This window comes from Mya arenaria, chromosome 11 (assembly GCF_026914265.1).
Source record: "Mya arenaria isolate MELC-2E11 chromosome 11, ASM2691426v1".
NCBI classification, from domain to species: domain Eukaryota; kingdom Metazoa; phylum Mollusca; class Bivalvia; order Myida; family Myidae; genus Mya; species Mya arenaria.
The window spans coordinates 59373110-59397357 of NC_069132.1; the positions used below are offsets into that span (position 1 = coordinate 59373110).

Here is a 24248-nt window from a genome sequence, read left to right on the forward strand (position 1 = left end):
TATAAATATAAAATTATTCTCAACAAGCGATTTGCTTGATGGAAGAAAAAAATGTATGCCTATGGAAAGACCAGGAAATATCTTATATGATATTATTAGTTTTAAAATGTTATTTTTATAAATATCACTTTGTAATTGGATAGTTATGTGAACACAATGATCAAAGATGGCTTTGTATTTTCCCCAGAACAATAGTTAAAAGCAATATGAGCAGGAAATATACTAGCTGATGTTCGAAGGAAGGCTATCGAAAACGTACAGACCACAACGTATATAATCCACTTTGGGCATTCAATAACTGCTGAAGGAGCTTTATGAAGGTATGTTGGAGTACAATTTGTGATGATAGCTTTCAGAGTATTCAGGTATGTGAACCTTGTCCTACAAACACGTGGTTTGTAAAGGCTGTTTTCAGACTGGTCCTTATGGTAGCAATGGTCTATTTAAATGAACGAAGTTAGGTGTGTGGGTACAAGAAGATACATTTCTTAAATGTCTTGATATTTATTATCAAACTGCGGATATAGGGCTCTGTTTGTGAATCTGAGAAACTGATGAAATACGTAATATTACTTAAGTATTGGCTAGCAATATACAAACAGTTCTATGAAGTCACCTTATAAAGTAACATGTTGGAGAGAAATGTTTAATGTTACGTGTTAATAACATCATCAATGCCAAAATGAATAACAGTGTCAAGAAGAAAAAATGCCAATGCATGCCTAAATAGACAGCGAATGCTTTATAAGAGGACAAATAGAGGATTTGGAGGGGAGATTGTCTATTTGACAGAAGTGAGACCTAGAATGATTATGTTTGTATATATTGTGTACCTCTCCGTCAAAAATAACTTAAAGCTAAATATGAATTCTATACTGATTAATGTTACGTGCTAATAACATCATTAATGCCAAAATGAATAATAATTATTTTGTTCAAGTTATGTTTCTCTAAAGTTTTCGCAGCTAAACCAGGGCTGATGTATACTTGGCTTGTTCATGTAGTTTACATCTAAGTAATGAATTGCGGGGTTGATGTCATTATCGGAGATATGAACGCAAATAGGCTGGTGAAAGTACGCGTGGAGTCCTTTGGAAACCACACTCTTTGACCAGTCCAATTGCGTAAAAACCGCTGACACAAAACAAACAATAACAAAATCAATAGTTTTCATGTACACTGTTATGCAATAAATTGCAATCCGAAAATATCCGAAGATGTTGCATTCATCGATTATTAAACGCAATTGCCGAAACGCAGTTCATTTAAGGAATGGAAGTTGAGGTGTAAATATTGTGATCTTGGCACAAACAATAGCGTGCAATATCATCAAAGCTTAATATGCTTGGTAACCTTACTTCACAGATGCAGTAATAACTCTGAACTTATAGCATGACAGATTTTTTTAAAGTTTTTTGTAGCATTTAATTTACAATGCAAGACTGAATAAGTAATTTCAACGTTCGGATAAAGTTTTAACGGCTCATTTGTGTTCAAGGATGAAAAAAACTGAAATGCCTAAGCATGTGGCGATCCTCTGTGCATACGACAAATACAATCACAAAATACAGGCGAAAATACAATCAAAGCAGCATGTATTTAAACCTCAGATGTTCAAGTCACAAACAAGAAAAAAATACATAACGGTCCTATGCAACTAAGACACAATCATTCTGAATTTGCGTTAAAGCCAGGCAGAATGCGATAATATAACTTGTCATAGATTTTATGGTCGTTGCAAAATTTGGCAAGATATATTGGAATGTTGTGTGCAACTGTTATTACCTGTCGACATCAAGATTGCATGAAGCGCATGTTGCAAAGATGTCGCTGGTGAAAACGTCATGTCAAAAACAACTCTGTTTGGACTGTTGAGGGTTTTCTCAGCTAATTAACATGAACTGATGATGTATAAAACGTTTTAATATAATACAACTTTCTTTCAATACAAATCAAACATACAAAGCTTTGTGTTAAGTGAAAAACTAGATCAACACCGATCAAGCAATCGTGTATTCGAACAAAACCAAAGAAGTCTGATTTGAAAAAGACATAAATGACATGAAATGTGGGGATTTAAACATAGACTCTGCATTTATTAACTCGATTAGCGATTTTACTGAAAGTTCTAAGGCGTTACCTTACAATGCCTGATAAACACACCTAGTTGTAGTATATATGCACTGCGTTGTTTGCGGAGTTTTGTGCTGTTGCTCCATGTGTTTTGTATTTGAGTTTTTGTTTTTCTCGTTTACCTTGTGCCATTAAACGGGGTTTAGGCCACACCAAATTGATATTTCGTTCCGCGGATTTAGCGCTCCTATTTTTTTGAAAATATAAAAAAAAAAAAAAAAAATTTGTGCGCCCGCACCTCCATTTTCATCGCCAAGCAGATTTTTTTCAGATAATAATTTATGAAAAGGCTAAAAATAATCAAGTATAATTCTACGCTAGTTTTCTTGTTTTTGTAAAGGGAAGTTACCGATGCGTAGTGTTTTTATACTGTATATTGATCGGTTTAGCATGGATTTCAATAAATTAAAATTAAAATGGCGGCTTCAGGTATAAACAATGTGGCTCGAAGTTTGGAAATTAAATCTTATTTTTGACAATAAATATGTTTTGAGCATGCTTGAAGTCATTGTTGATCGTCTCATGCACTAAAGGATCATTATTTAAAGCAATCATTATGCAATAAAGCATGTGTATCTGAGACCAAAATTTTACCTCGTTACGACGATGCTGAAGATGACAGGTCAACTTAACTGGAACATGAGTCATTGTTTTGTCCAAATTGATGTATCAAGCTCATTTATGATCAAATTCTGACAAAACAACAGTTTAAACAAATATCTTTTCCCAAATACCGATACACTGATCCGGATATACCTCAACATACGTAAGCCAAAGTTTATCACCTTATATTTTGTTTTTATTTGCAGCATAATCCGGGATTGTAATGCACTTGTCAATTGTAACCACTACCCCGCCCACCCCTCGCCGTTGTTCCAGGGGTATACCGGGGACAGCAGAGGCAATGGGCTGTGTTTTTACCTTTCAGGTGGCCCCGCAGTGCCTAGTGAATGTGGTTTTGTCTTCATATTGAAAATAGTCGGGAATGGGCCTCACATATGTATTCGGGGTTGCAGGGACATTTGGCAGGGATTTTAACAGCAGTGTGTCATTGCAGGTCGGGTAATTTACCCGGGTTTTGAGAGACCGGAAGTCAAAGTCCCCGCTATTCCGGATTTGGGGAGGGGCATATACAATTCGCTGGTGCATCTAAAAACAACTTAATAACCAAACAAAGTACTCTGAAAAATACCCTTGTTCTTTTTTGATTTAATAAGCACATATCATTGCATTTCCTGTGATAATAAAAACAAAATTTAGTCTTTGTTATATGGAGTCTGATGTTTGATGATGCCTGTGTAAGTGATCATTTTTTACAAATCCAAAATCAAGTTATGTCTAAATACAGTTGCATATAATGTTAAACTGATTCAGGTAGATTTATATAAGTCGTTTCAAACTTTTTTCTAAAAGCAGGGTTATTTATTATTATGAATGATCGTCATATTAAAGTACGTTTTAATTATATACGAAATTAGATTTATCCATATAATGTTTGTACTAAACACGGATGAATAAATAGTATGTATTCTGACATTTTCCCAATGTCCATTAGAGGTTCAGTTCAAGATGGCATTAAAATGGGTTTAAGGGCAATTATTTTGAACAATCTTTCTTATTTATATTGAATATAAGGAAAAATATATTTTTCGCTCTTCGCCCACTTCGGTTTTAATGAAAACTGACAAAAAAATTTTTTTTTCGCTCGCTCGCTCCAATTTATTTTGGCAAAAATCCAAGGAACTAAACATTAATTTGGTGTGGCCTTATGTTTAAACATTTGGCTATTGAGCTTGTATCTGCAGTTTTTGTATGTGTATAGTCGGTGTGAAACGGTATCTAAGGTGAATGGTGAAGGGACCATATTACAGTAAGCCACTGAAGACTTGGTTTGTTCGAACTCAGAAGAGAAGATTGACGTTTCTTAGGAGACCAACTAGAGAAACGTTCCGATGCTAGGCATCTTTGCTAAATGTCGACTTACAAAACGACGAATCCTGCAATGTAATCTAATATTCTAGCTGTTAAGATACTATTGATGTCTATTGATATAATAATATTACTATGATTTAAAGTAGTATACGGAGTATGCATTACATAATACATAATACTTAAGAATGATGAACTTTCCACTTATTGTTTTACAACAACTGTGTTAGGACAACTACCATTGGGGACATACATCTGATCTGTTGAATACAAATTTGAATCACCTTCTTTAGTCAAAATTTATTGCAGGTAAACAAACGCGTAATAACCGGAGGTTAAATAATTATGCGTTCACTTGGTTATTTATGCGATCTGTCTTATATCTGCAGTTGATGTCTTTAGATCATCTAGGTCAATTTTAAACTTCCTGTTTATTGCATAAACAATTTTAGTTCATGTATGTAAACCATTGATATCGTGTTGTTATACAGTCATGTTAAGTTTAAACTTGAGAATAACTTTTGTGGTAATAGTAGTTTGCAGGATGTACGCAGGTGAGTCCCTTTATTGTTAAAAACCCTAAAGCTAATCTCAAAGGCGTTATTATTCAGATTTAATCTAGATGGTATTCAATAAGCTAATACTGTCTATTTTTCTCGTTGGACAGGATTTCGTTTGTTTTTAAACAAAACGTTTTTTGCAACTTTGTGAAACCTTAGCTTCAATGCACTAACAAACCATCATTTTATTTAGTAACCTAACTTCTAATAATTGTTTTTGAAATGGAAAAACTGTTAAAATACTCATATAATCCCGTTTGCCACTCTGCTGGCACGTGAACTGTGGCCTTAAATGTTGATAAAAAAAAAGAATAATTTAATTAAGGGTTCATGTTTTACACTTCTTTTTTTTAAATATTGTTATCGTATACAAGTAAATTATTCTCTAAAAGCATGTTTATGTGAGTGAATATTTCATTTCTTTCTAAAGATATGTATGATTTGTTTTTGTCCTTATCAAAAGTAATATATGTACATAGACTAGGATAATAATCAACTCGTTATCCTATGTCAGGTCTAAACTGATTTGATATGACTGAGTCACGGGTAGTGATTTTATGACTAGCAGTATGAAATCACGAAGACTGAAACTCGCCTTCGGTTATGGTGCCAATGTGTTCAACTAGGTAAACGGCGAGTATGTTATGTTATCCTTCTTTTACGGTGGTTCATACGCGATTCCACATATAATTGATAATGTGCAGTGTTTATGTACTTTCTTTTTACACAAACAAAATCTGATGATGTCAACTTCAAAATATTTAATATATCGATGCACGGGACCCTATATCAGTTCTGTTTATGTCACGGGTCGAGTGTCAGGTAAACTCTACCTTGTGATGACTTTGCACTTAATAGTGTTACCGGTTTACAGAGAACGCCATTATATATTCATGCCAAAAGTTTGAAAAGCGTCTGGAAAAACACCTCTCCTCTTTAAAATGGTAACGATGCAACCGTCGTTTAAAACTAGTCTCATTGTCCAGAAGAATGATAATAGACGTATGTATTCTAATCTAGTTCATGAGACCTTAACACAAAGAAAACACATTTTAAATGGGGCAATATTTAACTGCATTTGTAAATTTCAGATACAAATCTAAATAAACCTAGCAAATTGTAGTCGCCAATCAGCTAATACCAAACTATTTTAATGCCTTTTTGTAACGAAGTGACAGTCAATCTCCACAGATTTCAAACAGTAAGTTGTTGGCACTTCGAAGAGCCTAAATTTCATGGTACGATAAAACTAGCAGGGTGAAATGAAACCAATGCAACCATACATGAATGGATTCTTTGTATTTACTTCCATGTCGGTGCGTAAAATAATACGTTTAATCGCTGACGAAAACCATCAGCTTTCTTTGATTTCCAATGTTGATTGACAGTTTATAAATACTTAACTAAAATTCAAAACTCACTTGGCGTAACTGGGCGGAGGAAAGGCTACGATCATTCAACTCTCTCGAAATTTAGGTTCAATCGCAAACAGTATGAGATTTGAACACTGAAGCCATCCTTCTGGTCATTGCAAGATAGCTGTATTCGCGCTAATTAGTATCAGGTTATTCAAAGGAGACCATGAGTTGTTGATACATATCATATCTGATTTTACTTTCAAGTTAAATCAGGTACAAAAAAAACATTGATCGAATTTTCAAACGTATTACTCAAATGTATAGCTCAGTGTTTGGCGACAATACTCATTGTGTATGTAACCCCGCTTCTAAACACTCTTTTTACTCAACGTGAAATTAAATGTATCTTCAGGTGCTGATGGTTCTGTTACCATAAGTTCATCAGAAGTGACTGTTCCGGAGGGTTTATCACTAACATTGACCTGCAATTATACAGGAATTGACAAGCTGTATGTAATAAGATGGACAAACAATGGCAAAGATTCGGGACATAAATACGATATAACAATTGAACAATCTGAACCATGTACAATATTTGGAAAACCTGGTCTCGATAAAACTCTCTTCACCTACACCTGTTTCACGCTTACTATTTTAAATGTGACACGAGATAATCAGAACGACAACTTAACGTGTCAAGCAAATCTTAATTTTAACAGTGGCAATAGCGTTATCGTCAGTGTATCAGGTATGCTGTTTCTCAATTATACGATCATCAGATATAATGTAAATGTCATGTCCATCTCACATTAATGAGGTTATGCACACAAAACGTAGTCAAATACAGTAAGCTCAGCATGAAATGTGGGCTGTCGTGTATGGATTTGTTTAAATAATGATGCATACCAAGTTTTAAGATATTCATAAGATCGACAATTGGAAGTTTCACATCTATTGATTTTTTTATCTAAAAGATATAGTTTTAAAGCAACTGTGCACCAGATGATCAATTTGCAAGAATTTTTTTTTGTCGAAAACTGACATAAATTTAGTGTCAATGAGTACTTTGCATTGGAACTTACTTACTAAAGTACCACATATTTTACAATTTATTTAAGTTTAGCAGGTTTTTTTTCGCATTTTTTCATTTAAAAAGATTACTGGTAGAATTCATTCCTTATGCGCGATTGGCTTGTCGATGTTATCACGTGATATTACCAAGTTAGCTATACAGCTTAAATATACCACTCGTTTGAAGTAAGCCTTCGTAGCACAGTGGATACATAACACGGACTGCAATTTTGGCGACACGGGCTCGAACCCGGTCTCCGACACATTTTGTTTTTACATTATGGTACTTTTTTACAATTATGATATCAAAGGGTAACACATTGTTTTAAATAATTGTCCTAAGATTCGTTTCACAAAAAAAAAAACAAAAAACCTTTTTTGGTGCCACTCTGGTGTACAGTCCCTTTAATAAGATAATAAATATAAAATGCACAATTGAACACGATTCAACGCAGGGGCTTTCTGGAAATAGCCAACATTTCCGACTAACTTACCATTCTGTACGATTTTGATAATCGCAATGATGAATCAAAACTAGCCGACCATTATCTGTTATCTGGAATGCGTTTCCTTATGGCAAAAAAGTTAATAGTTAGAAATTAAATGTTCTTTTTATCATGTTTTCAAATCAATATAAGAATACATAAGAACGATGTATTTTCTACAAACGTGATAAAAACATAAACAACACATCGTTTTCTATAGTGGCGAAACGAAATTTGCAGCCCATTCATGTGTGTCCACGTGCGTGGATGGAAATGTTTAGTGCAACGCATGAAACAGCAGCACATTAACAATAGCAAATTGGAAAATAAACGAGTTTAAAATAAAAACATTTTAACTTAAAATTGATTACAATTTAATCATTTAGATTTCGTCATTAACATTGGCATTAGATCGTACTTAAAACAAAGCTTCAGGCTACTCGAGTTGACCCCATGTCGCGACAGCACGTGAACTCATTGATGTTTTGGCATACTGTGACTTAATTATGTAATTGTGTTTTTAATTATGTGCACCAGTGGTGTTTCTTTTGGTTTGTCTTAAAGGAACCAGAAAAGCGTGTCATCCATTGCTCATATACAGCGCACGCAGGCCAGTTAGCGAATTGTATATGTTCTTGGCGCGGTCTGACCTGCGTAAACTAATAAAATCAATACGAAACATGCCAGGAAAATGCACAATTCTAAATTTTAGTTCCTATCAAAGAGGTGATTATGACAGATCCTACGGAATCCACAGTGACGATGAACGAAGGCACTTCTGAGACATTTAAATGTAAGACGTCCGGTGGACTTCCCCAAGCCACGATCAAATGGTTCAAGGTGACTGACAACACGTGCTCTCAGTCTGGATTGGAGATCACGTCTTCGGTTTCAAGTCCTTTTGTCACTGATGTGGATGACTTGAAGCAAGTAGAAAGTATCCTGACCTTCACCGCTATAGGTTCAGATAATGGACTGAGAATATGTTGCACTGCCAGTAATGTGGAAGGTGTGAAGCGTGTGTCTGGGACCAAAATACTTGATGTCAGATGTAAGTTTCAACATAATGATGATTGAGATTAACGGTGACAGTTCTCAAAACTCAGAACACTGATGTTACTTACATTTGTTTCTGATTTGCAAAAGTATTAAAAGAGGGAGCAGGTGTGAGTCAGGGGAATTAAATTTGCCGTTTCATTTAATAGTTGTCTGAGAAATGTCTCTTAAAACCAGCGCCTGTAGTTTCATTGATACTCGCACAAATCGATGAACTTCTTTTTTGTTTTGTGCAAGTGATTAAAAGTGTAACATTCACGAGGAATTTGCCAGAACATCAGGGACAATCGCTATCTCAAGCAATTTATTTTTGGATGTTATTCAGACATGATATTTGTAATAAAGCGCACATTTTAAATAATTGTCTCTGAAACTGACAAATAAATGTTTGCTTAAAATTCATCATAACATATATTACGCAAACGTTCAACAAAAGAGGTCAAACGGGAATTCGGTACCTTTACGTATATTTTCTAGAATAATATTCTATATTTATTACACTTACTCTTAAAATATGGTTTTTATTTTTTATGGTTAAATTCGAGCTCATCTATTTCTTTCTGAATTTTAATCTGTTTTAGTTTAAATCCGATTAATTTAGGTAAACAATAGACGCACACAAGTTAATAATAAGTTATTTTGTAAAAAATCTATCAATGCAATTTTATTGCGCTCAGTGACTTCATTTCTTAAACATGGCGGTAACACTGTATATCAGTTACTTTTACCGATCTTTATATCTCTTCAACGTTATTTCGATTCTGACATCTACAGTACTTGTTCACTCGTAAATAATGCTACCGAGCATGCGACAGCCCAGATCACAAAAAGCATAACAATCCTAAAAACCTGCCATCTGTGTTGCTATAAATACATAGAGGAAGTCATGATAGGAAGCTTTTCTAGTGACCTGTAACCTGTCGAGTTTGTCGTGTAAACATTAACTTTGCAAATATATATCTTCACAACAAAACGAAATAACCCTTCAAAGACTTGATACCGAAGGAACTTATAGACGTTGACAGTGAATAAAAATTACTGCGCGTCATGACGTCAAAAATGAGCTTTTTTATGCAGTTTCTTCACAAAAAAATTAAAAAATTAAGGTATGCTAGAAAAAATATCTATCATGTGTATCCGTTCCGGATAGAAAAATCCGACCCTCGGGCACGCTGTGTAGCCGGTAACTCGGCAAGCCTCGTTATCAGGCAACGCAGGTGCCCTCGGGTCGGATTTTTCTATCCGGAACGGGAACACATGACAGATATTATTAGTATGCAACTGTTAACTTATATAACCATGACTTATGATATACTAGGTAACTGTATTATAATATTTGATTTTAGCATAATACAAAACTCATTAAAATTCAGCCATAAAATGTAATTAATAATATATATTCATTGCGATATACTTAACGTTTTTATCTTACGGATAACACTTGAAACTTGTGTCAAAATAGTTCGGCTGTGTTTGTCTAAATGGTCAGTTCTTTGAAATAATGTAAATTAACGTAATTGTGTATGAATATGATGAGGTTATTTAAACAATGTTCCTACGCCTAAATGTGAACGTCTGCGGTACATCAATATGACTACATTGATGAGCATTTATATCTACAATAACCATCATTGTGTTAATTACGAGACATAAATAGAGAGCACGGCCTTCATACTCGTAAATAAATGTTAATGTACGTGTATTTCCAAGAACTTAACATATACATTTATGTTCATGGTCGGACACCCGTAAATGTTGTATTCATGAACTACAGGTTTATATGGTACGAGCTAAAAAAGAAGCACCATTATGTACGTGTTATTCCCATAAATACAGTTGCCACGACAGCGAGTGTGTTTGCCCTCGTTGTCGCGTTTATTTATTTAGCAAGCAAGTGTACTTTTTATATTTAATAATTTATGGCGACAAAGGTTCAAACACAATGTGTATTTCTTAAATCAGTTAATTTACTTTCATTGGTTTCAGATGCACCATCCGACCCTCCTGTTATTGAAGGATACGCTAGTGGCGGTACCTACAATATGATAGAAAACAGCATAGAAAATCTCACATGTAGCAGTTCGGGCGGTAACCCACTGGCGAATCTAACCTGGAGCTGCTTCAACAACCAGATGTCCAGTCCTATTGAGCAAGGCAGAACGGTAAAAAGGGTTGTACAGTGGACAGCCAGGCGGAATGAAAACGCCAGGTGCACTTGCACAGCATCGCATGCGGTCAGACCAAATAAACATCAGACTGCTTTTGTGAATGTTAACATTCTATGTAAGTTAATGTATTCATAAAATGTATTGTATTATATCCTTTGATAATTTAAAAGCAATAGAGATGACCAAATATAGATGCTAAAATATAATTCGGTTTTGATACGTTGTATGAAAATTGACATGCACGGACTACGTGTATGTTAGTGGTGTCATTGTTATAAGATATTGCAATGAAATACATGCTAAGGTGAACTGAATATTCGACATGAAACAGAATGCCAGAAAAGCGTCCAATCAAATATGGCTCGGTACAATTGCAATCAATTGAATTGAATTTATTTGATACAATTGCAATGAACAAAGTAAAGTTCGTGAATCAAAGCTTTACTTTTTGTGAGCAGATTTAATAATGTGAATTAATAATTGCTAAACGATGTTGTTGTTGTCAACAACGAGGTTACAATACTTGGTATTAAATAATAATTGAAATCGATTTGTATTCAGATTCCCCATCTACACCTCTTTTTAAATTGGACAATACGGCCGTTGGTTCTAGCATCAGAATTGTAAGCGACACTATACAAACTGTTGAATGTGACAGCTCCGGCAACCCGTATCCCACTACGAGCGACTTTACCTGGATAAAGGGCACCAATGTAGTGGGCACTGGTCCTGTTTTGAACTGGCCGGGTGGAGTCATGGTTGGTGATGATGGCAGCTACACGTGTACCGTAGAAACAACTCTGACACCATCTGATCAAAGTAAAGACGTCAAAATTGCTACGAATTCATCAACATTAGAAGTCACCGTGTTATGTGAGTACCTCTTAACACCCTTATACTTACATAACAGAAAAAAGTATATTTTTAAACCGAAATGATTTTTTACGTTTCAATACCATTATTGTTGTAAATATCGCTGAAAAGATTGCCGTTTAAGTTGCATAATGACCGAAATACTTAAACCCATTATATCACAGTGTTATGATATACTTCTAACAATATAAAATATCTTGTTCTCTATTAACACATAAGCGAAAAATCATGCGACTATGGTTTTAAGTAGATATTCCCAGGTTCTTGTTGTGAACTATTGATCAGAAGGCATTCAGTTATTAAATAATTGACAATGGACGTAAGCGGTTCGACCCCTAAGCTTCTATCATTGCGGTTTTTTCTTCTATGCTTGCCCTTATATCAAAGTGTTATATTATATTTTATTAATCACTCTTATTGTTTTTACCCTTATTTGTTTAAATTTCATTTTGTTTTCTCAGAACAAACATTTGTAAATTGAAAGTCTACTTGTCTCTGTTGGCATGGTTTCTTTTGAATACTTGAGATTAGTGTTTCACAATCCAAAACTAACTAAAATAAGAGATTAAAAAAATGATGAATCATCAAAAAATAAAAAATAAAAACACATCCCGAAACGGCATATTGCCGGAGTTTATAAGCATCCTCCTGATCGTTCAGTGTAAAATCCACCGTGCTGTCCATGATGTCATGACACAGACTGTATCGTAAAAGGTAATGTTTTAATAAGATCAACAGTTACGAACAAGGGTGATTGAAATTAACGCACTTGTGACAGTTTGAATCATTTAGACATTGGTAATAATTTATAACGAGGTATCTATGTTCATAACTGACTGCCCTTAGGGGTTAATAATGCACATGCTTGTGTAAGGACAATCATCTTGGACATATTTAGCAGAAACTCATGGTGTACCATTTGGTTCAATAGTCTTACTATACTAGTAGTAAACCAGCAACTAGAGGAGCACGTTTAAATGTAAAGGTGCAATTATATATATATATTCCTAAAAAGTTGAGTAAGAAGTGCACCTCTTGACGCACCTATAATAAAAAATAAACTCTCATTTTCTGCAGACGCCGATGTCAAGTAGGTTAACATTACTTACAACAGCAAAATTGGAAGGTTTTCGACAGGGAGATTAATTATGGCACTAGAAAAATCAAAGACAATACATAGATGACAGTTGCAGATGTCTTAAGATTATTTGTTAATGATATATAATACTATTATATTATTATTATTCTTACTGTTATAATTATTATCATTATTATTATTATTATTATTATTATTATTATTATTATTATTATTAAAACAGTGGTATTATCCTAAATATATTAGCATTGTAATCATGAGCACTATTTATATTATTAGTATATAGCATTTTTAGCATCATGGGGCGGGTATGCTTTCTAGTTTGGCAGAAAATAATATGACAAATGGAATCCAAGCAGCAAAAAGATCGGTATAAATAAACATTTCCTTTAAAGTTCTGTGTAAGTGTTGTATCATACTTAACATCATTCCTATATGGATGATGTTTTTATTTTGCTTTTATATGACTTGTTATTTATCATATAATATTGTTTCGCAAGGTTTAGTGTTAGAGTCGTTACAAATCGTATTACGACCATAATTGTATTTACAGATCCTCCAAAGCTTCAGACATTTACGAGAGAAAGTGCGTTAGAAGGATATAGTTTTATGATCCAGTGTGTGTACAGTGTTGGAAATCCGGCGAGAACAAAGTCAACAATCACCAGACTATTTAACGGCACCAGTTGGAGTGGAGACTCTCATACAATGCATTCGATCAACCGCGCAGACGCCGGTCTTCACAGATGTACAGTCGAAAACACGATGGATCCTACCGGAGCAGACACACAGACAGGAACTGACACAGCTGACTTTGAAATAAACGTTTGGTGTTAGTAAATAATTTAATATAATCCTTATTTATCATAATTATTGTTCTCTAAAATTCTGCAAACTGTGTGTAAACAGAATGTACACAACTTTCTTTTAACAGAGAACAGCAATGAATCACTTTAATATTATGGACTTGTTTGTTGTAATAGTTTGTGTATATCAATTATTCATATAAATGCCTATTCGGTGTGGCGATATATTACTGATATGCTAGGTTGAAACTTCCTTTCTTTCAGATCAAACCTCAATTTCAAGATTTGAATTCAGTGCCTTTTCAAACCAAACCATCATTACCGTAAACGAGTCGGAACGACTTATGCTCGTTTGTGAGGTTCTAAGCAACCCTAATTCTACGATCCGATTGAAAGAAAACCACATGGCAACAGTTCTAAAGGAAGCAACAAATGCCCTTAAAGTAGAGTACCTCATTCAAAATGCTACATGCTCTGATACTTCTGTCTACACATGTACCGCATTCAATAACTACACAGATATGGAAAGGGCGCCATCCAAAGAGTTGCAGCTGTTTGTTCGATGTTCGTATGTTTGTTTGTTGATTATTTTTCACAATGAACATTTAACTCGTTTGATACATTTATCACAATAATGGTTAGCATAACATGATGCAGTACATTTAAAAACAGCATGACATGTTTCAGCATAGTCAAAACATTCAAATTGATTTTGTTATTACGGTGAGGTTTGCCTAGTTGCCTTTAAAGAGACCATAGACCACATACGGAATTATCATTTAGAGGTTAAATAACAGGGAATTTAATGATGGTATTTAAATCAAATTAAGTCAAAACATAGATGACAGTTGCAGTAAAAAGCAAGCATACTCAATAACACTGGCGAAATAAAACATGACGTTGACAATATATATACAACAGGTTTATAGCTTGGGCACTATTTTTAACCAGGTATTCAACGAAAGCCAGGTTAATAAAATGGGGAGCTCGTTGGGCGGGCAGTCTTGCATTCTTTCCGCCCAATAACTTAAGTCAGAATTGATGGATAGTAATAGATTGTAATAAAAGTTGATATGTAGCTTGAGATTGTTTTTAGAGTGTCAGGGTGAAGCTCAGGTTACTAAAGAAAAGAAAAAGATTTATATTTATAATTAATGGAAAGTGCTCAAGGTTGTTGTGTAGCTAACTGATGCAAGAAATAAATTGGCTATAATGTCTGATTGCCCCTATTGAAAACCTGGTTTCATCGCATTGCGGCGTTTCTAGGAAGTTAAATTGAGGAAACAGTTATACAAAGACAAAACAATGATCAGAGAGTGCACGTCTACGAACGTACGGTCAAACTTAATCTGTTTTGCATTGTTCTTTTGAATGGTACATAGGTTAACATAACCGTAAGAAAATATGTTCAATTACATTCAAAACCTGCCACAGACATAAATCACCGTGGACATATTAAGGGGTCATTTTGAGTGAGTTATTTTGAATGTCTATGGTTAAATACGTTCGGAGACACATTTTTGGACAGTGCATTTAGGATTTGTATATTTGAAGAAAAAAAACGAAAACACACATAATGAGTTTGAATATATCGTCGAAAAATACGTTTGTGCCTAATACCAGTTGAGGTTACGAGGTTATGAGATGGAGAGGGGGGGGGCAACCTTCGATGTCCTATCAGTACTTTTTCGAAAACTTGCTATTTTGCAAAGCCATTGGAGTTGAATAATTTATTGGGACAAAATAATTGATTTGATTTATTTATTAGTGGTGTTGTATATTGATAGGGTTTAAGTCAAAACAGTTATTTGACGCAAACATGTAAGGGTAATCTTATTTAATTTTTCGTAGCCATATTGTTGTACGTACATTTTGCATCTTCTGCAGTATGTGTTTGTCCACAACATCTATGTTGTCAAGCTCAGTTTTGTGATTCTCGAAAAAATATTTGCCTGAAAGGCATGGTTACAGCATAGTGATTTGTCTTAATTATAATGCTTCCATACTATGTGCTATTTCATTATCTGCCGACATAATGTAAAACAATACTTTGATACTCGAGTGTCCACTTACGCTACCATAGTTTGTTATAAACGAGTATTTCCTAATCCTTTCGCACTATTGTACATTGGTAGAACCTCTTTAGAAAATGTTATGTTTATATTTGTAAATCCCGATATATTTACAACATTCGAACACGATACTCTGTCGATACAGTTACTGTGAAATTAATATAATATGACCAACCTGAACGTGTAGAAAACTTTATAATATTATTATTGTCGTTTACAGGCTCACCCAGACCTTCAAACCATCACAGTCAGTTACGACGAAATTTCACTGGATTCTTACACGGAAATGTTACCTTTGTCTCGATGGTATTTGCATATCCACCGCCAGAGTTTAAATGGAAAATGTGGAATGGAACATATTATAAAGAAGTAAATGAAGACAACTATGCTATATTTTCCTCATATCTATTAACATCATTAACCATTTTGGACATAAAAGAAGACAATTTTGTCTCCTATGCTGTTCAAGTTTCGAATGGAATTCAACCAGATTTGCAAGAAATATTTCACCTCAAACATCAAGGTATGTATTTTTTTTGTTGGAATTAAATTTACAGTTTTGAAAAGCGTATATCTAGTGTCTCCAAAGATGCACATCATCATGTCTCGAACATTGGTTTAATGGTGGCTGAAAAAACAATATCACATTTTGCTAACATTTACCCCAATATTTTAGTCTTTTTCTTTCATGCTCTTTGATAAAATATAGAGTTTTATCAGTTAAATAACAACTCTAAAACTAAGAAAAATGTTTTATATCCAATGATTATCCGCAATTGTTTGGCTGACACATTTGACCTTTCAAATTTTCGTGTTTTTGTTATCTTTTGGAACATAAATGCACTAATTAAACATCATAATATATAATATGCGTGAGGCGTAAAAACTCCCTTTACAAAAAGGGGGAAATTAAGAAAATAAATTAAGATACAAATAAAACTCAGAAAATAAGCATAAAAGAAACATAAACTTGTTTATTTACGCGTGATCATAAAAAAACTATATATATTTTTTATGACACTCGTGAAATAAAATACGATACACTGAAATAAACAAATATCCTATTTATCTTAAAAAAATGTTATTTTTCAAAAACTGACATATATTTAAATGCTTCGTTGTAATGTGTGACTTTTCGGAACCAGAGTGTTTGTTTGTTTTCAGTGATTACAACCACTTCAGAAGACGGAGGCTCAAATCAGGCCTCTGTTAGTGGTGGTGTGATAGGCGGATGTTTATGCATAATCCTGGCTGTAGTTGTAATTGTGTTACTCTTGAAACGGAAATACGACTGTTCCATCAAGATGTCGAAAAAGAAAGGTATTATTTTGTTTTTGTGCAAACATATACAGCATCTGGATGTTACTGAACAGTTACATGATGGCGCATCATTGCTCGGTCAAAATGTTGTTCAGACTCCCAGATTATGATAATTAAAAAAACAATCCATTAGCAACATTTAGAAAAAGAAATACATGAGTTTTATATCACGAAGCCATATTTTGTATTATTTCACTTGCATTTTTTTTCAAAAACACTGATATTTGCAACTAAGACAGTTATGTGTTAAGACATATAGCCTTTTGTCACAAATATAGAACTTTTGATAGAGACACAACACACATTTTTTCGTTTCTTTTTAAATTTATTTTACAATTCGTAAGCTTCAATTTTTTATGCTATTTAAGTCGTAAATTGAAATATCAATAAGTCATGTTTTTGCTATTTTGCGATCTTTATGTATAATTATAAACCTCACTCAGTATTAAAGATCAACACAGTACTGTGAAAATTAAGAATACACATTTGATATGTGTTTAGAGATATATTTAATTGAAAATAAGAAAGTTAGGTTATTGTATTAAACGGGATTCAGATTCTTTTTTTTCCATTTATACTCTTTTAGCGAGGTTTAAACTCATCAAAGACTTCCAATCAATCATCATTACGTTTGTTCATATATATTTCAGATTTTCTTAGCAATGCCTCACACATTTTAAAACATGTTTATGACGTCATCCATTGTTCTTTTTGTACTCTATATGAGTTATTGGACTGCGTTCCGTACTTTATTTCTCCCCACCATCCTATACTTGAAGAATGGACTGTCAAATGTCTTAATAATGGACAGTCATTGTTCTAATAATGGACAGTCAGTAGAAATATTAGAAATGTGTGATTTACATACTGTAGAATCAAGACTTGTTTTTAAAACATGTTTGTTCTTATAAATTGTATTAACAATGTGTAAAACTATGCACTTATTTGAAGAACAATAATTTTAAACCCCTTTTTAACTTACGTTTTATAAAAACATGTAATTCAAAATATGTTAGTTTTCCTTTCATAAAATTTCGATTTTAGGTCGTAACAACTCCATGCCCAATGGTAAAGTGACTGAGGTTTGCACAGCTTTTAGAGAAAAGGAAACTGTTTATGTGTTGTATGTCCCTTAAAGAGTAGAGAACAAACTTATACTTAAAAGTTTCCGTATTAAGCGAGTAAACGTAAAAAGAACAGTTTTCTAATCATACTTTATTTCGTCTTCTTAAAAAACATTTTGCTGTAAATTAGTTATTTGATCGATGATTTCTAAAATGGATTGAGATAACTTCAAACGACAATTATGATAAAAAAAGTGTTTAACCTTTACCTTTTAATAATATAAAGTTATTAATTAGGTGATTTCATATTGGCCCAGTTATTTGTCCGAGGTTAGCTGTATTTGCCTGAGCCCGAAATCACCTATTAATTAATAAGTATTTTATTAATCAACTATTACCATTTTGGTTAAAACATTCTAATAACTTACCTTAAGTTCATATTGAAGCCGTATTTATCCATTATTAAATAATGGTGTCTGCTTTTCTTAACTTGATTTTGCCGATTTTGACATGCATCCTTAAAGTGACATTGCACACACTTATGAATACAGCACTGTACAGCGTAAGGAAGCATGTCTTTTCGTCTTAATTTCGTAAATCGTTTGCGGAAATGTCAAATGTTTCAGCTTCGTCCTCCAATTCGTCGGTGTACAAACTCATAATAGTCGTAAAATCCACCAATGGGTTAAACACAATTGTAATATCAATTCGTACAAAGTGGTTTAAGTATTAAATAGGTTCAAATATTCCAAATAGGTTCCAAATAGGTTTATACGAAGCAGAAAATTTCAGTCGGAAAACGAAAAACAAAATGACTACCCTTTAAAATAATTTCCATATGTTGATATATTCTCATATAAGGCGAGTTTCGACAGCCAATGAAAATGGTCCATTTCTCAAATCCTATATAAGGCGAGTTTTGTAGCCAATTAAAACCGAGGAAACTCATATTAGCCGAGTTTAGTTGATATTGGCCGAGTTTGATCGATATTGAGCGAGTTTTGACATATATTGTCTTCAATTGTCTGGTACTGGTACCGCGATTGACCCCGTATCTCGTCAAATACGTAATAGTTGATAAATGATACTCGTTATAAGATGCCTTTATACAAATGAATACCGCCAGCTTTGCGCAAAAAGGATACTGGCCTTGTGAAATCCACTATTTCACATATTTGAGTAGTTTTTGCGCCAACATTTTAAAATAAATCAATAAGCATGAAAAAGACAAAATTTAGTTTACATTTTAGAATAAAATTAGTAACAAATGAAGTTAAGTTGCATGACATAAATACCAACCAAAAGTAAAAAAGTGTTGTAATTCAGTTGAATCTGTAAAATGTTGGCGCATACAGTATAGTAAATACGAACTCATTATTGCTTTCTGCGCCGCAAATGAATTTTAAAGTAAGGTATGTTGGTTAAGTGAAGCTTAGGGTATAAACATACTAAAAGTAAGATGAAAAAGGTCAGTGTTTAACCCTCCTGTGAAATTCTGAAAACAAAAGTTATTTACAGTACTATGTACAATGACAATGTAATGATTATTATTATAATGACGTATAATTTGTTGTAAGTAGCAAATGAATATTGCATGTTTAATGCCAACAGTTTCATACTTACATATTGTCTAATTGCAAATGGCTGCATCTCAAATTCAGATTATTGACACCGGACTTCCCCTGCTCCTTGAAACTTGCTACGAAACATATAATACAATCGTGATGTCTCTTTTTTCAGATATCCAAACCGAAAATGACTTGTAAGTAAACAATAAAGTAAAGTTAAAAGACACATTTAATAGAGCAACTGCAATTAATCAGTTATAATTGCATTTTGTATTTTGCCGAAACATTGTTTATTAAGAATCCGTATATAAAGGTTGAAATTCAAATATGACATCCTAAGAGTATAAAGTACGTTAAAGGTTTGACCCACAAATGGCCCCGAAATCAAATAAAGTCTGTATAAGTGTAAGGCAAATGAAATGGGACAAATGGACAAAGATACATTTTGACTGATGCCGTTTTCATAACAAGGCTGCATAAACTATCGCCACTATGGTTGATAATAGAGTTATTACACGAACAGAATAAACAGAAGGTCGTATTCTGAGATACAGAAACTGTGATTATTGCGTTTAATCATTGCAAGGATTACAAACATCCAGATTTGGTCTGATTCTTTATTTTTTGCTCACAACATAATTTCATTCTAAACCCTTAAGCATACAGTAAGGATTTCTGAGAACGAACATGTTATGCTTTTTTATTCTATGATTTCCTCATTGATTTTGTGTTCTCAATTCATCTGGTTACTTAAGTGAGGGAAATTCAAAGAAAGTAAAAAATAATATAACATGTAGTTACATGTATGTTTTGGCGTTTTATGATTTCAGCCAAGAATCTGACAACCTGGGATTCAACGCTGCCGTCACGTATGAGATAATGCCGGTGGAAAAGGAATCAACTGATTATGATGCTCTTAGTTAGTTACTTATCTTTTTTCGATTTATGATTTTATTAATTTTGATTTATCGTTTCAATATAATAGGCGGTAGCTTTCTTGATAAAACAAAGAACATTTATTGTATTAGTATTACAGACTACTGATGTTAAAAGTATATCAGTTGTGTTGTACATTGTTTTGAATACAAAGAGAAATATGTAAAAATAATTCATTTTCATTACTTAGTAAACGTTTATGTTTCATTTCAGACGCTGGAAATGATCGGTGAGAAAAACACATGCATTAAGAATCCAACATTAAGTTAGTCTTTATAAGAAAACTAGTGATGACACAGTTGACTTTGAATATTCTTGTTTAAAGCAGCACTCTCACGGATTGAATGATTTAACATGTATTTTTTTTTTTTTTTTTTTTGTCTTCGAACGAGCCAAATTTTGCGAAAATCCATGAGACTGCTGATAAATACATAGATCGCAGATTTTTATATTTATATTCAAAAATTAATGTCGTATGCATTTTTCTTAAACCGTTAGTAACGGCTTAAGCCATAAAACTTTATTTTTCGAACGGAAATATGAAAATCTAGGATCTGATTTTTGTCAGCAATCTTATGTCATTGGTTGGTAGATATTTACGCAAAAAATTGCTCTTTCCAAGTTGTAAAAATGGAATATCTGTGAGAGTACAGCTTTAAGATAGTTTTAGATAAAGAACGATTTGTGATCAAATGTTTACAGACCCGAAAAATCACACATCTACATGTCGTTGGACGAGTCAACCTCTACCCGGAATCCGCCCTGCGAGAATTCAAAATCAGGTTTATTATTTTATTGTTTTAAAACAGTGTTTTTTTGTCCACGTTCATTCACCATATATTTAATCAAGCTTGTTAAGTACAATAAAATACTTTTAGCACCATTGTAATCTAATATGTGTGTTCTAATTATTTCACTTTTGTTTACAGAGGATCCCGTTTACAAGAACACGAAGCGGAAGAACTCGATGCAAAAAAATCTTTAATATGACATGTACATTGATGAAACAAAATACATCATGACGACCATAATTGTATGTAAAATATTCTACAAGTATTAAATGTTAATTGTTTTAAGCAATTCAAGACTGTTTCCATGTGCACATTCAATATAGCATCCTTTGATTATTGTCGGGTTTCCTATTTGCGTTAGTTTGATAAACGATAAAGGCATGCACCATGGCAAATTTTGCCCTAAGTAATCCAAATACTGCGCATATTAACAGAAAGCCTTTGTTTCTTTTTGCGTATGAATGTTTTTGCAAAAAACATGAAAACAGAACTAAAGTAGTTAACGATTCATAATTTAATTGTTCTTTTTACATTCAAATATGCAAGATTTGTATAAGTCGATTTTTTTTAATAAATAATATATGCATTAGCCACAACTCGTGACTAATACCCTAGACGTTTTGGATAAAAAAAAACTCTAAGCGCTCTTGCAAACACTTTTCCTTTTGCTCGGTTGGTAAATATGGTAACTCCGATTGTCCGAGTTTGAATATAAAAATGTTCTATTAAATGTAATACAATTATTATATATGTCAGCTTCCAATTATGAAAATAGTCACATTAGGATAACCGCCTATTTTCAAGAGAATCAAGTAATTAAATATAAATCATGAAATAAATCACTACTATGATAGCTTTGTTATTTGTATACACATACGTATTTACGTATTATCTAAATTTCTTAAGCACATGTTATTACATTGGTAAAGTTCATAGTGTATGTAATCATAGAGTTTCAATTGTACTAGAAATTACATGTAAATAGTTTTGCTTGTTTTGTAGATTTTTCTTTGCGTATTTATAGATTTAAATAGTTCAACCGTTTGTCCATTATTCTTTTGGAATAGTCTACTAGGCTTATTACGGCGAATATGGCCCATTGCATTTACCACTATCTAGATAAGTATTAAGTTTAATTATAATAAATCTACTATAACCCTATGATTGTTTTCGTTTCCATAAAATGGTATAAATAAGTTATTAAGTCTGTATTTGACAGATTATCAAAGTAATGGCCTTCACACGTCGCTTGTTGACGAACTGCAGGCAAAGTAGGGGAAACATTAAAAAATCAGCCTTCGCTGGTACGTGGTGATCAATATGGACATTTTAATCAGCAGAAGACTGCTATTAAGCAAGTGAAACTTGGTACAGGAAACGGGCAATCCTAGTGATTGTTTCCTACCTTGATGCACTTAAGTTGACCATGATGTTGGTCGTGCCAGGCCCTATGCGCCAACCACCCGAACAATTCTGGTACAATACATGCGTAAATAAAGTTTAGTTGCTTTCATCCACGGCCGCGATTCGAATTCTTTGTCATTTGTATTTTCTTCCATACTGCAGCCGTAGTTCATACTGACAGAGTCATATAAAAACCTCACAACTATTTTGCCATGACGATTTCTGCACAAATGACGTCTCAGTTAATCTATTCCATTTTAACCAGACATAAAGGAAATACTAAGAAAGTTTGGCAAGTTAAGTTTGTAATATGGTCGCTGATCATTTCTTCTGGCGCTAATTCTTGATGTTTACTGATTTTTAATTTTATTTAAACAGACTGTGTATTGCATAAAAATCGAGTTCACTTCCGCTTGGCAGATAACAATTTCTGTTCCGACCTATAATGCATTCATAAAGAAAACAAAAACGATTATTGAAGATCGATGCATAACAGATCAAACCTGTTGAAATACGATCATTGTGTGGTCATTTTTAGTATGATTTAAAATCATTTGTACCGAGTATAAAGTATACTAATCGACATTTACTTCAGCGGCTCCAAAGAAAAAGGCAGTATTGAATATCGAGTGTCGCTCCTGATTATAATTAATTCAGTAGGTTAGGATATGAAAAACTATTTATCGTTCTGTTAGATCATAACCTACATTTCCTAATTTAAACGGCTCAGGCTTTTGCCTTCACCCTTTAAGGTATGGGTAATCATTAATCAACATATTTCAAAGATACAGTCTATTTAAACAGAGAATATACTCTTCGAGTTATTTGGAAACATGCAACTTTATGATCACTTCTTAACAGCAAGTTCGTTTTTAAATGTGTACAATTGATAAAAAATATGATAAATTACAAATATTACGTGAAATCTGAGGTTTTACAGTTCCTAAATAAAAATTTGTTTGTTTATTATACACTTAAAATGGAAAGTGAAGGTCACAGAGTTAAGAGCTCAACGAGCGTGGTTGATTCAACACCTAAATAAAAAATGCAACTGATTTTTTACAGGTATGTTTTAACTTAATTTCTTGTCATGTCTGAATGACCCTCTTAATAAATCACCTCTCCCTAAATCTACCACAATCACTTTTCTTTGAGCATTGTAACCAATACAATGCAAAAGGTGGTTTATTGTGAAACCTGCATATATCTTCTAGTTATTCAAAACAAACAAAATGATTTGTTTCTGGAAAACACTTATCATAGGTGATGATGACAAACTAAGTTTTGTATGATATAAGTCCATGGCTTTTTTAAACAAAACTTTTCATGGTATAGACACGCATGTCAAGTAAATTACGATGGAACTGGTACCTATTTATGGAATAACGAAAGAGCACACACATTAATAGTGATGGATGCACTAGTCAAACAAACTTTTATTTAGCAATTTCTTTTCTCTGAGCTGATCCTCAGAATCGATATATTTTTACAGAATTTTGTTTCATATTTGGACGTTGGTGCGTTATTAAAGCACTTTAAGCACTGAAGCCCACTAAAA

General features: G+C 33.3%; 1 protein-coding gene across 1 annotated transcript; it reads left to right on the top strand.

Annotated features, from left to right (window-relative positions):
* Positions 1–4507: 4507 nt before the first annotated feature.
* Positions 4508–22428, top strand: LOC128209277 (uncharacterized). The gene is made up of 14 exons (XM_052913237.1): positions 4508–4616; positions 6393–6728; positions 8249–8587; positions 10579–10875; positions 11322–11633; positions 13283–13561; positions 13800–14099; positions 15828–16130; positions 16772–16927; positions 19732–19753; positions 20390–20478; positions 20709–20724; positions 21198–21277; positions 21425–22428. Exons 1-14 carry the CDS (start codon positions 4556–4558, stop codon positions 21478–21480), a joined length of 2646 nt encoding a protein of 881 aa, XP_052769197.1. The 5' UTR covers positions 4508–4555; the 3' UTR covers positions 21481–22428.
* Positions 22429–24248: the final 1820 nt, after the last annotated feature.

Coding starts and splice junctions, on each gene's coding strand:
- LOC128209277 (XM_052913237.1), top strand. CDS start 4,556: ATGTTAAGTTTAAACTTGAGAATAACTTTTGTGGTAATAGTAGTTTGC. Junction 4,617..6,392: donor AGTTTGCAGGATGTACGCAG/GTGAGTCCCTTT, acceptor ATGTATCTTCAG/GTGCTGATGGTTCTGTTACC. Junction 16,928..19,731: donor CAAGATGTCGAAAAAGAAAG/GTATTATTTTGT, acceptor CTCTTTTTTCAG/ATATCCAAACCGAAAATGAC.